At 42.5% G+C, this 18,068-nt stretch overlaps 1 protein-coding gene across 1 annotated transcript in view; it reads left to right on the top strand.

Moving 5' to 3' along the window:
• The window catches only part of LOC123754635 (alpha-1-inhibitor 3), a 72,219-nt gene that overhangs the window by 29,675 nt on the left and 24,476 nt on the right, over positions 1–18,068 (top strand). The window contains exons 12-18 of the mRNA XM_069326548.1: positions 2,715–2,870; positions 3,924–3,982; positions 8,764–8,996; positions 12,303–12,531; positions 13,735–13,955; positions 14,098–14,180; positions 15,344–15,465. Of these exons, the coding sequence (XP_069182649.1) occupies positions 2,715–2,870; positions 3,924–3,982; positions 8,764–8,996; positions 12,303–12,531; positions 13,735–13,955; positions 14,098–14,180; positions 15,344–15,465 (1,103 nt within the window). The remainder of the gene's footprint in view (positions 1–2,714; positions 2,871–3,923; positions 3,983–8,763; positions 8,997–12,302; positions 12,532–13,734; positions 13,956–14,097; positions 14,181–15,343; positions 15,466–18,068) is intronic.

Below are 18,068 nucleotides of genomic sequence, written 5' to 3'. Positions count from 1 at the left end.
TCATTTTCCGTGTATGATTTCTCCCTATTTTCAACCTCTGAATATTATCCTTTACCTGCAGCTTGCTTTTAATGAATTTATAGAAAAGGCCTGGATCTGATTTACATTTGTCTGCTATACCGTTCTCAGAGTTCCTCTCTGCCTCTCTCCTTACTGACGTGTAGTTGTTTCTCGCATCTTTGTATCGCTGCTATAGTTTGGCCTCTTTCTATAATGATTCCTTGCTTGTGTCTTTTGATATCTGGCCCACTCGCAATTTCTGTTGAACCAATCCTGTTTCCTATGTCAGCATGTCTGTTTTGGTATGAATGTTTGTGTGCCTTCATCGTATGTTTCGTAAAATTTGGCATACATCTCATTTACTTCCTTGCCTTAGCAACAAGTCTGTCCAATTATACCCCATGAAAAGAATGTCTATGTTCCCCATAGCATCCTCTCTTGAAATCGAGTTTATCAACTGTTTCAATGCTCCCATTCTCTACTAGATTATATCGCAAAGCGTATGTAATGTCCAAGAGGACATGATCACTCTTTCCCAAGGGAGGAAGGCTACTGGATGTCAAATACCTCTTTTTCTTTCCTGGTGAATATTAGATCTAGAAATATTAACAAATATTTAGAAATATTATAATAATATTAATAGTACGTGTGTGTGTGTGTGTGCTTCATCCATCCAGTAATTTGTCAACGATTTCATGAGCTTTTGTTTTACTGTATCTGAGTAAGTATTTAATTCTGCTAGAATTTACCTACTTAAAATTATCTGTTAGATTAAGGACCTGCCCGAAACGCTGCGCGTACTAGTGGCTTTACAAATGAACAAATCCACAAGGGCCATGAACGAGGATTCGAACCTGCGTCCGGGAGCATCCCAGACACTGCCTTAATCGACTGAGCTACGACAGGGTTAAAAGGTTTAACCCCGGTAAACCCCGTTATTCGTAGGGAGCGGCGAAGGGAAGGGTGAGGTGATTGTTGCTCTTCCATCAGTCCGCCAATGTAGGTCTTACATTTTCCCTCTGAATCCATGGAGGACCGTCGAACAGCTATGCTCGAAGCTGAATTCATCTGGATGTTGATTACTGTTGTCAGCTCCCGAATGAACACAGCCTCGAGCACACGAAGTCTCCTACGGTCGTCGGTGCTGTGTGATTATTGTCGTATCTTTCACTATGTCTTGGCGATTAAGGATGGTTTTGTGGTATTGAGAATGAACTATTACTTCTAACAAATAATAGCTGAACGTCAAAGATTACATGACAACCAATAAAATTCAATAAATTGGATCAATACTCACATAAGGGGTAATTAGTAAGTAATTGTCAGTCTTATTAAATAGGGAGCCGGTCGGCCGAGCGGACAGCACGCTGGACTTGTGATCCTGTGGTCCTGGGTTCGATCCCAGGCGCCGGTGAGAAACAATGGGCAGAGTTTCTTTCACCCTATGCTCCTGTTACCTAGCAGTAAAATAGGTACCTGGGTGTTAGTCAGCTGTCACGGGCTGCTTCCTGGGGGTGGAGGCCTGGTCGAGGACCGGGCCGCGGGGACACTAAAGCCCCGAAATCATCTCAAGATAACCTCAAGATAGGGGAAATTAAATCTAGTAGTCACTTAATTTGAATACGACTTAAGTTACCACCCTTCAGGTTGATGACTCCATCGGACAGGAGGATGGAGTCCCACCTCCTCCATGAAGAAGGCAACACTCCACACCGCTGTGGTGTTGCAACCCGTCCTCGACTCAAGTCCATTACATTCAGCGGTCAACCCCACAGACGCATTCATAAATTTTAACATGTTGTTCATTCAAAACGGGAATTTTCTCAAGTATAAATTAATAGTATAATATATTAGCATATTGTGTATATATAGGCATAAGATAGGTTAGGTTAGGTGTTTAGGTTCTGTTGGCGATTATTTGTATTTGTATTACGTGTTTGAAGCATTTATAGCGTTGTGATTCGAACAAAATTCGTCAGTGAAGCACTTGTTCCGGATATGTTCGAACGTCAGCAGTTGTGAGTCGTGTGTAAACCGTTTTTCATTCATAAGCAGGGGGTTTGGCGGGTGGCATGGAATCAGCTTTTGGATCTTTGTTTGGAGGAACGGGCTGGGTGTTGAACAAGCCGCCAGCAGTTCACATTGACCACAAAACAAGACGCTTGGTGGTGATTCGGCAGTACTGAGTTGGCCTCGCTTGCTTCGTACATAATGTGAACATTAAAATGTCTCAAAATGTAGTATCAACAAGTTCTAATTTGGTGAAAATACCTGCCAGTGAGATTGTTTGGCAGATATTTTGTCTCGAAACTGTGAAGAAATGAATGCTTTTACAATGAACTGTGAGATGGCCGAGAGCTTCTTCTTCTGAGAAGTACAACATGGACGTGATTGGTTCACAATTCAACAATTTTCTGTTGCGTTGTTTCCATTTAGCAGTATTGTTAAAAAGAGGGAGGGAACTATCATGGGAAAGCGCCAAGCCATTACGACTATATAACATTGGAAAGGAACAATCAGAATTGTTAAAGAGTTAATGGCATATCATCGTTACACCGTGTCCCACGTCACAGTAGTAGAGAGGGGGAGTGTGTATTTGGAACTTAACAGGTATGTATGGTTATTTGAATATAATTATTATAGTTTACTGACCGTTGTACATTCGGTAGTTATCGTGCAATTTCGCTAAATACATTGTTATTGTTCTTGAACAGGCGTGATAGACAAAAGTATGAAGCTTCTGAAACACCAGAGTGACCCGTTCTCTCTTAATGCTCTCTTCGGCCATGTGGATCTCCAGGTCTACAATTTGCCAAATGGTTTCACCAAGGACAATGCTTATTGTAAGGAGCGCTTGAAATCAGAGCAAGGTACAGTCAATTTCCAACTTTAGTTTTGACGTCGGTCTTCGTTCTGTATCACACTGTCCTGCATTACAGTAGAGGAAATAAGTTCATATAGAACATTCTTTTTCATGCTTGAGGGCCTTAATGTAGCCTTCCGGGCGCCTGACCGGGCTGGCACTTGTAGTTGCAGAACAGGTGGACCGTCTCTCACTTTGTATACTGTGCCATCTTAGCATACTGAGGCTATTCTCTACAGTATCCAGAGTTTGTCTTAAGTCAGAGAAGTGACAGCTGGAATGAGGTATAAAGTTTTGTCGAACAAGGTGTAGATAAAATCGAATGAGTTTAAATTTTATATAAATATGTTTGTCTGAAATCAGTGATAAAAGTTTGCGACAACTTAATTAATATGTTGCATATTGAATGGGGTGAAAAATAATTTATTTTATATAAGAACTTTACAACTTTTTGTGGTATATTTCTAGATTAGATATGTCTACATTTATTGATGTTAGTGGATCATCACCTTTGTGTACTGACGTTACTAAATGTTGGGGCAGGGATATTGGTGCGTGGGTCACCATGCAGCTTATGGCTGGCCCGCTATGGTTACTGGTGTCACTATTACTACTGCCATAAATGGGTGTTGCAGTAAAAATCCACAGTCAGGTGGAGTTTGCCATGGTTGATATTGCAACAGTGTTCCCGCTTTAATGTTCTTGGCAACATTGCTGTGTTGAGGATATTTGTAAAAGTCCGTCATGGTGCATGTGTCCATTCCTCTCTACACCGTACATACATACATACATACATACTTACGTGCATACATACATACATACATACATACATACATACATACATACATACATACATACATACATACATACATACATACATAAGTTGATCTTGGTAAATAGACTCAATAAGAAATTACAAGTGTTCTCTTTGTTGCAGTGTATATTACTAGTGATTACTGATAAAATGTTTCTTTAATATTTACTTGTTTAAAGATATGCTATTATGATTGAAGATATGAAATTTATATAAACAAAGTATATATTAAAATATATCTTGCAGATTCGGGAAAATACTATTCCTACTACTCCAACTATGTGGATTCTAATGCAGTGTTTAATGTAAGTATTCTAAGATTGGGTCAAGTTTCTAATCTTCGTCTCCATTTTCTTTCACAGTACTGTTTCGATGAATGAGATATATACCTATCAGTACTTATCTATCAGTGTCTATGAGGGAGAGAGGTCTAGCTCTTTATTCCTCGCCCGCTAGCCTTCTTGTTCCTTGTTGCGTCACAGTTTAACTTTCCTAATGGGTCAATTCTTTGTTCAGTCTTCTACTCCCTAAGCCCGGCCCGAGGCCAGGCTCGACTTGTGAGAGTTTGGTCCACCAGGCTGTTGCTTGGAGCGGCCCGCAGGCCCACATACCCACAACAGCCCGGCTGATCCGGAACTTCTCTTAGAGAACAGTCCAGTTTTATCTTGAAGATGTCCACGGTTGTTCCGGCAATATTTCTTATAGTCGCTGGGAGGACGTTGAACAACCGTGGACCTCTGATGTTTATACAGTGTTCTCTGATTGTGCTTATGGCACCTCTGCTCTTCCTCTACCCGTAGAGGGTAAGAGTATTTCCTCAGTCCTTCGGCTCATTGGCGTGTCTAGCTTCTACTTTTCTCTTGTCCTACTTTCTGTTAATTACCCTCAGTATCTTGTATTTGTGATCATATTCCCTCGGGGGTTTTCTGTTCTCTATGGATGTTAGATTTAGTTTCATTAGCCTATTCTCATTTGTAAACCCTTTGCCACCAACCTTGTTGTAAACCTCTGTATTATTACATTTTGGTTTTCTGCTTACACATGGTGCAGGAGTCCATGCTGACGCTACATATTCCAGTATTGGAATGAACAAGTGTTGTGTAGATTGGCCTTGAAGGCGTCCAAATTTAGGTTTGTAAGCCATATTCTAATGATTTTCTGCGTGTCAGATGCTGTTTATTTGTGCCTTCAGTGTTGGAATGTTATCTACTGCCAAACATTTATCTCTCCCCAAATCTTGCAGATGCCTTGCTCTTATGATGTCTGCTGGCCTCTTTTTCTCCCTTGTCCATCTTCATTGTCATACACGTGTTTGGACTGAATTCCAGCAATCACTTAATTGCACATTCCTGGAGTTTGTCAAGGTCGTCTTGTAACTTCCTGCAGTCGCCTGTTTTCACATTCCTCATCAGCTTTGTGTCGTCTGCAAATATTGACCTGTATGAGCTCACTCCTCTAGGTAGGTTGTTCACATAAATTAGGAACAGGCAGCGGTCCCTGAGCCGCGCCTCCTGAGACCCTTACTGTTGTATATGCTTGTGACTTGACACCTCTTTCATTGACACTTCCTTCTATTGTTTAGGTACTCCTTTACCCAGTTCAGTGTTTTCCCATTTATCCCAGCCTGCTTCTCTATAGTGTACACCAGCCATTCTTGAGGAACAATATTATATGCTTTTTGACACTCTAAGGCAAATACAATCTACCCAGATCATTTTTATTGCATCTTATCTTTCATAAAACTCAAGTCCATAATGTCAATGATGAAAATGTTACGCGCGCATAAGGCTGCATTACTATGATATGAAATTGTAAGAGTGTGTCTTAAGACTGATGTTGTTCCATTAGGATGCTGGCGTGCACGTGTTCACCAACCTGCAGCTGGACACCAGGCCGTGTGAGAAGTCAGGTAGGAACATACACACAACATATTTATGTAGAGTAAACTAGGTAAGAGGTGCTGGCGCATCTGGTCGTAACCTTGACCTTTATTACAGGAATATTGGAGGTTATTGTGGCGTCGAGGCACCAGCTGGGGCGCTGCTTCACCAGCCGGCGGTGGTGATATATACTGGGCCTTGTTGGGTGTGCTGTCCCCTCACCTTCATGTTCTGCCCCTCACCTTCATGTCCTTCCCCTCACCTGCATGTCCTCCCCTCACCTTCATGTCTTCCCCCTCACTTTCATGTCCTCCCCTCACCTTCATGTCCTCCCCCTCACCTTCATGTCTTCCCCCTCACCTTCATGTCCTCCCCCTCACCTTCATGTCCTCCCCTCACCTTCATGTCCTCCCCCTCACCTTCATGTCCTCCCCTCACCTCTTTTTCATGTTATTCTCTTCATTAATGTCACACCAGCAGTTTCTTTTTCATCTCACCCGTGCACCTCACATGAGTCACCTCATGACGCTTCTCACCTCATTGGGAAAATGTTGCAAGTGGAGTGCCTCAAGGCTCTGTCACGGGACCTCTGTTATTCATAATATATATTAATGATTTAGATTCAGGTTTGAGCAGCAATATTTACCTATGATACAAAAATAGGGGGTGAGATAAACACGGAAAAACACTCGTGTCATTTCAAGACGATCTAAATAGAGTTTTGAAATGGTCAAAAGATTGGCAGATGCAGTTTAATGCTGACAAATGTAAGGTTTAGAGGCTAGGGAATGATGATAGAGTTACAAGATACGAGCTAGATGGTGTTGAGATTGCGAATTCGGATTGCGAAAGGGATCTGGGAGTTATGATTAGTAAGAATTTAAAACCAAAGGCGTCAATGCATAAATGTTCGTAATAAGGCAAATAGGACACTGGGATTTATTTCTCGAAGCGTTAGTAATAAAACACCTAGTGTTATTGTTGACCAAACCACACACTTGAAAGTGAAGGGACGACGACGTTTCGGTCCGTCCTGGACCATTCTCAAGTCGATTGTGCAGACATCAGTTTGGTCAGTTTGATATATATTTTATATATCAGTTTGATATATGTTTGGGCAACATATTTCAGCCACGTTATTGTGACTCCTCGCCTGCACCTGGTGTTATTCTTCAGCCATGTCTTGCTCTGGTTAGGCCCCATTTAGTTATGCAGTTCGGTTTTGGTCGCCTTACTGTAGAATGAATATAAATTCACTAGGACGCGTCCAGCGTAAGATGACAAAGTTAATCCCACAAATTAGAAACCTGTCATATGAAGAAAGATTAACAAAGCGTAAATTACATTCGCTGGAAAGGCGAAGGGGAAAAGACATTATAGAGGTGTACTCACCTAGTTGTGCTTGTGGGGGTTGAGCTCTGGCTCTTTGGTCCCGCCTCTCAACTGTCAATCAACTGGTGTACAGATTCCTGAGCGTGTACAAGTGGATGAATGGATATAACAAAGGGGATATTAATATGGTATTAAAAGTATCAACGCAAGACAGAACGCGAAAAAGTAGGTATAAATTGGATACGTTTAGATTTATGAAAGACCTGGGTAAATACTGGTTCGGTAATAGGGTTGTTTATTTGTGGAACCAATTACCACGTAACGTGGTGGAGGTGGGGTCCCTTGATTGTTTCAAACGTAGGTTGGACATGTATATGAGTGGGATTGGGTGGTTATAGATAGGAGCTGCCTCGTATGGGCCAATATGCCTTCTGCAGTTACCTTTGTTCTTATATTCTTATGTTCTTAATCCAATTCCTTAGCCTCTGTTTAACTCAACAGTAAAATAGGTACTTGGTTGTAAAAACGATTCTTCGTGGGGGTCGTATTCCAGGGACCATAGGATTAAGGACCTACCCGAAACGCTAAGCGTACTAGTGGCTGTACAAGAATGTAACAACTCTTTTATATATCTAAAAAAAAAAAAAAAAGTCTTGCTCTCCAAATCCTTCTGGGTCACTCATACTAGGGCAGAGTCCTTGCTGAATCCTGACCCTCCAAACACATACCGAAACTACGACGTTGGTACAACGTTCGAACAAGTTTTAACACCTCCTAACCAGTTATAACAACCAATATAGCAAGTTGTAACAACGTTCTAATACGTCATAAACACGTTAAGCCAAGATGTAACAACTTTATTACAAGTTGTAACAAGCGGAAAATAGAGACAGTTTCGGTTTGTGTTTCCAGGGTGATACCTTTAGTGTCGCTCACACCAATGGCTTCAAATGTGTATGTCTCACATTATGCTCTTATGTTCTCATATTGGCATCCGGAATGATATTAACCTTTTGAATATCCCGCGACACAGACGATGCTACATAGCCTTCTCGGCTTTGAACCTTCTGATACTCGCTTCACTATCTTCACCAGATAATTATTGTTCACGTGTGTGTGTACACTTATTCCATCTTCTCCCTTCTCCCTATACCTTCGACTTTCAGCTGGTGACTCAAGACAGTACCGTCAGCAGTGTGCCATCCGTCCAGCTCTCACTCGTCACTTTTCTACAGGAATGCAGTCTTCCCGCCTTTTGCAGCATGATTGTTGCCGAGTATGCAGCAGCAGCAGCAGTAATAGTGGTACTAATAGTAGTGAAGTAGCAATACTAACGATAGTATTAGTGAACACGCTCAAGTTAAACTGTATCACCCAACCTTAAAAAAGACAACTGTATTTAATGTTATTGCATTAAAATACTTTTTCGCAAATACACTCTTGGAGTTGTTAATATTGGTTATATGCTATTATTATAATTATTCTCATCTAGCAGTATAAACAAATATTTGGTTTTCTATGTGTAAAAACCAGTAGAAGTTTGTATTATATGCAGACGAGGAGGAGTCACAATAACGCGGCTGAAATATGTTGACCTCACAATCGACTTGAGAATGGTCCAGGACGAACCGAAACGTCGTCGACCCTTAACTTTCTTGTATTATACTATAATATGTTAGTTATTTCATTATTAAATAGTCTTTGTAAATTCTGGTAAAATAATATCTTGGACTACTGACTAGCAGCAAGGAAGCAACAAATAGGGTTTAGCATTCAGTCACTACAGCGCTGAGCGTTCAAAATGATTTAACGAAAATATACAAGATATTAAGAAGAGTATTTTTTAATTATATTTGCAACATTTTTGTTTACAGCTATACGTACGGTCCCTCAACATAAGACACAGGATCGTGTTACCTCTAGTCCAACAAATTCTGCCGCAAAGGAAGGTACTAACGAAGATGAGAAAGATTGGTTCAAGTGATGAATCACAGATGGTCCCAGGTGGTGGCAGAGCAAAACAGGCGGCCCCACCTGACGAGTCGTCCGAGGAGGACCAAAGGACTTACTTTCCAGAGACGTTGATGTGGGACCTCTTCACTCTATCGTAAGTTACACATAAATGAATTAGGATTCACGAAGCACGCTCGTCTTTACTTGCAAGATATCAACCTCTTACCTCAATCATAGTGCCTTAGTGTGTACGACGTTGTAAAAGTTAATTCTATTGCACTCTCAAGGTACACATTTAATTAACATTAGAATGGGAAATTAACTGGTTTGGACCATCATCTGTGTGCCATTAAAAATAACAGTGGGTGATCATTGTATATATATCAGGTAATGAGGGAATACCTACAACAGGTGCGAGATCTATTCTTTCGAACGACAAAATCCCGGCGTGCCTTTCTTGAGTCATGAAGCAACTAAGCCTCCAGCGTTCACCAAGGACTGTGGACTGAGGGACCCCTTCACTCCCAACTCCGGTATCACACTCACACTAGGAGTCAATGTTGCTACTTCGCACTTCAGGCAACATACATGGCTCGTTGGCAGGGAATGCCTCAGGCCATGGAGTAGATGTTTCAGACAACGCCACACTCCACTACACTGTCTGTAGTGGCCAGTCTCCTTAGTTGCAAGACCACGCTCTAAACGTCACTAGTCGTCTTTTCTCCTCGCTGACTTAGAATGATGTTGACAACATGACTTGTACGGTTTTGTGGAGGAGCATGAGACTGTGAGGCGACCATCACCTGGTCCCTTACCCTAGAAATTCAAGTTGACAGAAGAATCCCAGATTCACTAATAGTCCTCGAGTGTTCCTCTGTGAATCCTTCTTGCAACTTGCCACATATGTTGTTGAAAACTTTCTCAGGACGTTTATGTCGGTCACCCCTAAGGAATAATGACTTCTCCTTTCCAGGTACCTCGTAACCAAGTACCTCGTAACCAGGCACCTCGTAACCAAGTACCTCGTAACCAGGTACCTCGTAACTAAGTACCTCGTAACCAGGCACCTCGTAACCAAGTACCTCGTAACCAGGTACCTCGTAACTAAGTACCTCGTAACCAGGTACCTCGTAACTAAGTACCTCGTAACCAAGTACCTCGTAACCAAGTACCTCGTAACCAGGTACCTCGTAATTAAGAAGTACTCAAATTTCTCAGAACTGACTCCGTGCTGCGCCCTTACCATCTCCCCATTCAAGGTGTAGTGGCGCTCGAGGCGACTGCCCCGCACCACTCAAGCGCCCCCTGCTGGTCCCGTGCTGGTTAAGTAACAAGGTCACCTACTTGTTAGTTAATCATGCATGTAAGCACCAAATTGTCTTGCTTCCTTAAATCCGGGGGACTCGGCGTCATGGTCTTTCCCGAATCTTGGCGCAAATCTCGTCAATGGCACTCGGCATTCTCCATGTTTGACCACTAACTAGGCTTCTCTCTCCACCTGTAGGAACTTAATACCGAAAATAATTAAAATTTTAAACTCTCTGCCTCTTTATAAACATTGTAAAAAAATTAACATGGGCCCTGTCTCTAAAGAAAATAGAAAAAGATTTACTCCTATATTCACTAGAAAAATGCATCAAGCGTATATCTAGCATGGAACTGCAATTTAGGACAGATTTAGAAAAGATTGAATTTTTTCAGGAACAAAGGGTACGCTGAGCACACACTTGATGCAGTAGCCCAGAGACTCCTGAGAATCAACAGACAAGACCTCCTGAGAAATAAAAAGACCAGTTATACCTTCGACGAGAATAATGGTTCATCTGAGGTACTTTCCCCTGCCATCTTGGATATAAAGACAGGAGTTCAGCAAGCCTTGGACGTGGATTGTGCAAACTTTCATGGAGCGCCCAACCCGGAGACATTTTCCGTCCTAACCCCCACTTGTGGCTTGGAAGAGAAAGACATCTCGAGTGACATCTTGGTCTCCTCACATTTCCAGGAGCCACCAACACAGCGTTCTGCCCAAATAGCAGTAAACACGACGGAGCAAAGAGACTAGAACCTTGTGCCCTAGTCTAACCTTCCTAGCATATGTATGTTATCTCGGCCCATGCTCCTGTTTACATAATACATATAGTAATGGTGAGGACCATCGTACATATATTGACATAAAATCAAAATAGAAAGTAGAAATTGGTACTACTGAATTTGGGCAAACTGGAAAAGTTGTTGTACTAAGGTTGCATAGAAAACTTAACCTAATGCAACCTTCCTAAGCATCATAATACACGCTATCTGAGGCCCAATATATACTACAAGGCCTAGGAATATTTAAGTTTGGTGTTTAGCATAATTTATTTCGGACTGTTATCAAATGAATAGTGCTAAATTCTACTGTCTAATTGACCATTGCGTGTATGTATGTACGATGGTCAATATAGTTACTAAAAGTACTATCTAAACAGGAGGATGGGAGTATTATCTAGTCTGTGTAATGGACCCTTGTTGTTAATGACCAGAACCTATTTTCCTGGCCTAACATCCCTTGCAAGGGAATACCAGCCTGAGATTATAGAATACTAGATTCTGGCCTTTATGGTTTAAGTCTTGCGTGACGACCTAGAACTAGAATGCGGGTTATAGAAGCTGCTGTACATTTGACACTAAACAGTGGTGTTAGCTCGAACATAACAATGATAGTCTTGAGTTGAGGACGACCTTGTTTCACTTTTGTGCTTGAAAACTGTTTAGTAAACAGTTTTCGAGCATAGACTTGTGCCACTATGAACGAGGCTAGAGGTACACCTCGTAAGTGAGGCTAGAGGTACATCTCGTAAGTGAGGCTAGTGGTACATCTCGTAAGTGAGGTTAGAGGTACATCTCGTAAGTGAGGTTAGAGGTGCATCTCGTCAGTGAGGTTAGAGGTACATCTCGTAAGTGAGCATGTAAATGCTTCGTGAATCCTGAATGCTCTTCATTGAAGTTTCATTGCTTCCATTATTCATTTACGTTGTCTTATTTCATTACCTGTAGTTATATTTGATATTGTTTATATTGTTTCCGCTGAGGAAACACCGAGTACTACCTCCCTGAGGTCAGAAGCACCCAACATGCACAATGTCCAGGATTTACTGGTTTTATTTTTAAAAGATATTTAGTCAGAGATTGAAAAGCATTTGGGATTAAAATAAATCCTTTTAATGAAAAAGAACTTAATTTGTAATTTTACGAACAGAAGTATAAGTTATTTATAATATTATAAATAAAAACCTTATGTTGTGAATTCCAGTTGAAACTCTTCACTGACGGTCATGTTCGTATCTAATTAGTGTAATATGTGTTATATATACCTCAACTATGCAACATTTGTATATGCAAGGACCATTACCAGATTACATTTTGATGAGATGTAGCAGTTAAAGTTAGCAGTAGAGTACATGAAGCGTATTATTTGCAGATCATCTGGAGGTAGCAAGCGGGAGTTGACCATGCCAGACACCATCACACAGTGGGAGGGGATGGCAGTGTGTGTACACCCACAGCATGGTCTGGGCGTCTCACTCAAGCAGAACATAACAACCTTCACCAACTTCTTCCTAGATCTCGCCCTCCCAACTTCTGTCAAACGAGGGGAAATTCTACCAGTGATAATTTCGGTCTTTAACAACCACGATGTTCAATTACCAGTACGTCCTGCAAGTGAAGAGTTTTTTTTTGTGAGCGCACTCTCAAAACATCCCCAACAACATTTATTTTATGTTGATATAAAATCATTTATTATTGTCGAACGGTATGTAATAAGCGGTCTCTTTAAACCAGAGGTGTGTTGTCTGTAAATCAGAGGTCTGTTGTCTGTAAACCAGAGGTCTGTTGTCTGTAAACCAGAGGTCTGTTTTCTGTAAACCAGAGGTTTTTTATCTGGAAACTAGAAGTTTTTTGTCTGTAAACCAGAGGTCTGTTGTTTCTGAACCACAGGAAGAAATGTGTGATTATCATGGCTAGGATGTACAATAACTACGGAGGATATAACATGCAAGTGCAGTATTTTGGATAAACAACCGACCTTTGATTCAGAGGGACAACCGACCTGTGGTTCAGAGGGACAACCGACCTGTGGTTCAGAGACACAACCGACCTGTGGTTCAGAGACACAACCGACCTGTGGTTCAGAGACACAACCGACCTGTGGTTCAGAGAGACAACCGACCTGTGGTTCAGAGAGACAACCGACCTGTGGTTCAGAGACACAACCGACCTGTGGTTCAGAGACACAACCGACCTGTGGTTCAGAGAGCAACCCGTCCTCGATTCAAGTCCATTACATTCAGCGGTCAACCCCACAGACGCATTCATAAATTTTAACATGCTGTTCATTCAAAACGGGAATTTTCTCAAGTATAAATTAATATTATAATATATTAGCATATTGTGTATATATAGGCATAGGTTAGGTTAGGTTAGGTGTTTAGGTTCTGTTGGCGATTATTTGTATTTGTAGTACGTGGGTGAAGCATTTATAGCGTTGCGAACAAAATTCGTCAGTGAAACACTTGTTCCGGATATGTTCGAACGTCAGCAGTTGTGAGTCGTGTGTAAACCGCTTTTCATTCGTAAACAGGGGGTTTGGCGGGTGCATGGAATCACTTTTGGATCTTTGTTTGGAGGACGGGCTGCAGAGAGACAACCGCCCAGTGGTTCAGAGACACAACCGCCCTGTGGTTCAGAGACACAACCGACCTGTGGTTCAGAGACACAACCGACCTGTGGTTCAGAGAGACAACCGACCTGTGGTTCAGAGACACAACCGACCTGTGGTTCAGAGACACAACCGACCTGTGGTTTCCAAAGACAACCGGCATGTGAACCTTAATGTCATCATATTGTTGCAGGTTATAGTGAAATTAGTGAAGAGTCTTGAATACGCGATGGTGTTGTCGGGTGAGGAGATTGAGGGAGCCCACGCTGCTTGTGTCACCGCCCACAGCAAGATGGTAGACGTCGTCAGGATAAAACCTTTAGTAATTGGCCGAATTATGATTAATGTGACAGCCTTAATAGATAAAGGAGCTTCTGCAGCCTGTAGACCTGGCAACACTTCAATAGCTGACAAGTTTGTTAACGCCTAAACTACTTTGATTTGAAAATTTGCAGATAATAGATGAATAATATCATCATCAAATTGCATTGTTGATACATCCTGTCAGAAATAAACAACGTAAACATATCCTTATCTTTAAACTGTACTTTTTCAGTGACACTCTGGTCAAGGACATTGTTGTGGAAGCCGAAGGGTTTCCCAGGGAGGACACTTGGACTAGATATGTCTGCTCTAGAGGTGAGTGTTGGCACCATGCTGGGAACATTGATTGTTGCCACCAGCAGGTGATTGTTTGTTGTGTACCCCACACCCATACCTGGAGCATACCTGGAGAGGGTTTCGGGAAGTTCTACTCCCCAATCCCGGCCTCAGGTCAGGTTCACTGTGATAACGTGGTCCAACAGGCCCACATATCCACTACAGCCTGGTTGGTCTGGCACTTCTTGCAAGAACCTCTCCGTTCCTCTTGAATATATCCACCTTCGTTCCTGCAATATTTCTAATGCTTGCTGGGGGGGATGTTGAACAGCCGTGGACCCCTGATGTTAAGACAGTGCTCTCTGATAGTGCCTATGGCACCTTTACTCTTTACTGGTTCTATTCTGCATTTCCTTCCGTACTTTTCGCTCCAGTATGTTATTCTTCTGTGCAAATTTGGGACCTGGCCTTCCAGTATATATTATTTGATACCTTTCTCGTCTGCTTTCCAGAGAGTAAATTTTAAGAGCTTTGAGATGACCTCAGTAATTTAGATGTTTTATCGTGCCTGTGTGCTGTATATGTTCTCTGTATTCCCTCTAATTCAGAAATCTCTCCTGCTCTGAAAGGGAAAGTTAGCACTGAGCAAGACTCAAGACGGTAGAGCACCTGTGATTTAAATATTATTAGAATTGCTGTGGGGTCCCTGGATTTGAGCGTTCTCATAATCCATCCTATCATTTTCCTGTCTGCCACTATATTTGCTCGGTTATGTTCACTAAACGTCAGGTCGTCAGACATCATAATTCTCAGATTTTTTACATGTTGCTTTCCTTCTATGGAAAGTACTTATCCTTTCCACTCATCCTGTGTGTGGTAGCTTATTGTGCACCCCACACTCATCCTGTGTGTGGTAGCTTATATATATATATATATATATATATATATATATATATATATATATATATATATATATATATATATATATATATATATATATATTATATATGCGGAAAAGCCACAAAGAAATGGGGAAGAGAGATGAACGTTTCGGCCTGTTAAAGTATGACAACACTTAAAAAGTAATTGAAAGTCTAATGCCATATTGCTATTTTATTTTCGTTATAAAATTTCAAATTATTATTATTATTATTATTATTATTATTATTATTATTATTATTATTATTATTATTATTTTTCAGATATGAAAAATATGTCGGAGATGAACGTGACGTGGGAGGTGAGAGCCCCTGAGGTCATGGTGGAGGGGTCAGCTCGAGCCTGGGTCACTGTTCTTGGCGATCTCTTCTTACCCTCAGTCGAGGTTAGTGGAGTGGGCTCACATTCTCGTGGTCTCGGGATTGGTGCCTGGGCAGGGCGAGGCGTCTGCCACCTTTCCTTCACTTTAATGCCTTGTTTAGCTAGCAGTAAATAGGTACCTTAGGGTTTATGGAACTGTTATTGGTTGCTGCCTGGGGAAGGTCAGTAGTTGGCCTCAGGGGTAGTTAGATGAACTTAATAGGATTCCTGTCCCCGATAATGGGCACCATATTTGATGAAGTGCACCGGGTGGCACGTGTTTGATGAAGTGCACCTGGTGGCACGTGTTTGATGAAGTGCACCTGGTGGCACGTGTTTGATGAAGTGCACCTGGTGGCACGTGTTTCGTGAAGTGCACCTGGTGGCACGTGTTTGATGAAGTGCACCTGGTGGCACGTGTTTGATGAAGTGCACCTGGTGGCACGTGTTTCGTGAAGTGCACCTGGTGGCACGTGTTTGATGAAGTGCACCTGGTGGCACGTGTTTGATGAAGTGCACCGGGTGGCACGTGTTTGATGAAGTGTACCTGGTGGCACGTGTTTGATGAAGTGTACCTGGTGGCACGTGTTTGATGAAGTGTACCTGGTGGCACGTGTTTGATGAAGTGCACCTGGTGGCACGTGTTTGATGAAGTGCACCTGGTGGCACGTGTTTCGTGAAGTGCACCTGGTGGCACGTGTTTGATGAAGTGCACCTGGTGGCACGTGTTTGATGAAGTGCACCGGGTGGCACGTGTTTGATGAAGTGTACCTGGTGGCACGTGTTTGATGAAGTGCACCTGGTGGCACGTGTTTGATGAAGTGCACCTGGTGGCACGTGTTTGATGAAGTGCACCTGGTGGCACGTGTTTGATGAAGTGCACCTGGTGGCACGTGTTTGATGAAGTGCACCTGGTGGCACGTGTTTGATGAAGTGCACCTGGTGGCACGTGTTTGATGAAGTGCACCTGGTGGCACGTGTTTGATGAAGTGCACCTGGTGGCACGTGTTTGATGAAGTGCACCTGGTGGCACGTGTTTGATGAAGTGCACCTGGTGGCACGTGTTTGATGAAGTGCACCTGGTGGCACGTGTTTGATGAAGTGCACCTGGTGGCACGTGTTTGATGAAGTGTACCTGGTGGCACGTGTTTGATGAAGTGCACCTGGTGGCACGTGTTTGATGAAGTGCACCTGGTGGCACGTGTTTGATGAAGTGCACCTGGTGGCACGTGTTTGATGAAGTGTACCTGGTGGCACGTGTTTGATGAAGTGCACCTGGTGGCACGTGTTTGATGAAGTGCACCTGGTGGCACGTGTTTGATGAAGTGTACCTGGTGGCACGTGTTTGATGAAGTGCACCTGGTGGCACGTGTTTGATGAAGTGCACCTGGTGGCACGTGTTTGATGAAGTGTACCTGGTGGCACGTGTTTGATGAAGTGTACCTGGTGGCACGTGTTTGATGAAGTGCACCTGGTGGCACGTGTTTGATGAAGTGCACCTGGTGGCACGTGTTTGATGAAGTGTACCTGGTGGCACGTGTTTGATGAAGTGCACCTGGTGGCACGTGTTTGATGAAGTGCACCTGGTGGCACGTGTTTGATGAAGTGCACCTGGTGGCACGTGTTTGATGAAGTGCACCTGGTGGCACGTGTTTGATGAAGTGCACCTGGTGGCACGTGTTTGATGAAGTGCACCTGGTGGCACGTTCGACGCCGAATAATGACAAAGTATAATAACCTACAACTAATATATTCGACATATAACCAAAAAAAGAAGAATATGTTTGCTACAAATTATTCTTACCTGTTGTGGGTGGGCGGCCCTGCTCTATAACCGGTCAACTTATTAACTAAGTGATCACTATACTTATCTATCAACCAGAAATAGTACTCTTTTTTTTTTAGTTAGCGAAGTGTGTGGTCAATAACAGGAGTCGTTGGAGCTCCACCACGCTGTAATATCGCAGGAAGATTAGATGACTCGCACTAGGTTGTTCGGTTGTTGTTGTTGATATAGATTCAGCTACTCGGAACAAGTTCCAAGTAGCACGGGCTATGGTGAGCCCGTAACTTGCCTGGCACAGGAGCGGGGCAAGTAGCACGGGCTATGGTGAGCCCGTAGTGGACTTACCTGGCTCGGGAACCGTCAGGGGTGTTTGGGCTAAGGTCTCTAATAATAATGATGTGTCTCTTCCCTCCCGGCTCAGGACGCGTCCACAAGCTCAGTTCTAAATCCGTCATTATCGACTTAGGGAAGTATACTTTGAATTATCTTTCAATTTAGTGATATCCAGTCCTGGGGAATAATTTTTTTATCTGATTTAATTCCTAGACTGGCATTTTAATGATAAGTGATAAATAAATATTCAGGTGATGTGGCAAATGTTCCATTTTCTCTGAGAAGCCACGAAACCCATTTTCTTCTAATGACTCTCTTAGTACAATAAGGAGTTAATTGGGTTAGTAATTTCCTAACATAACAGTGTTTGGTTCACCTGCTAGGTTTTAGTATTTAGTGTCAGAATTTTTTACATAATTTCAGGGGTGATGGGGGGGGGGGGGGTTACACGGGTCGGAATCCACTGTTTAGGACTGGGAGAAAACTTCATTGCTCTCCTTCAGAATTAT

Source organism: Procambarus clarkii, chromosome 18 (genome assembly GCF_040958095.1).
Source record: "Procambarus clarkii isolate CNS0578487 chromosome 18, FALCON_Pclarkii_2.0, whole genome shotgun sequence".
NCBI lineage: Eukaryota > Metazoa > Arthropoda > Malacostraca > Decapoda > Cambaridae > Procambarus > Procambarus clarkii.
This window is presented reverse-complemented; position numbering and strand designations above follow the sequence as displayed.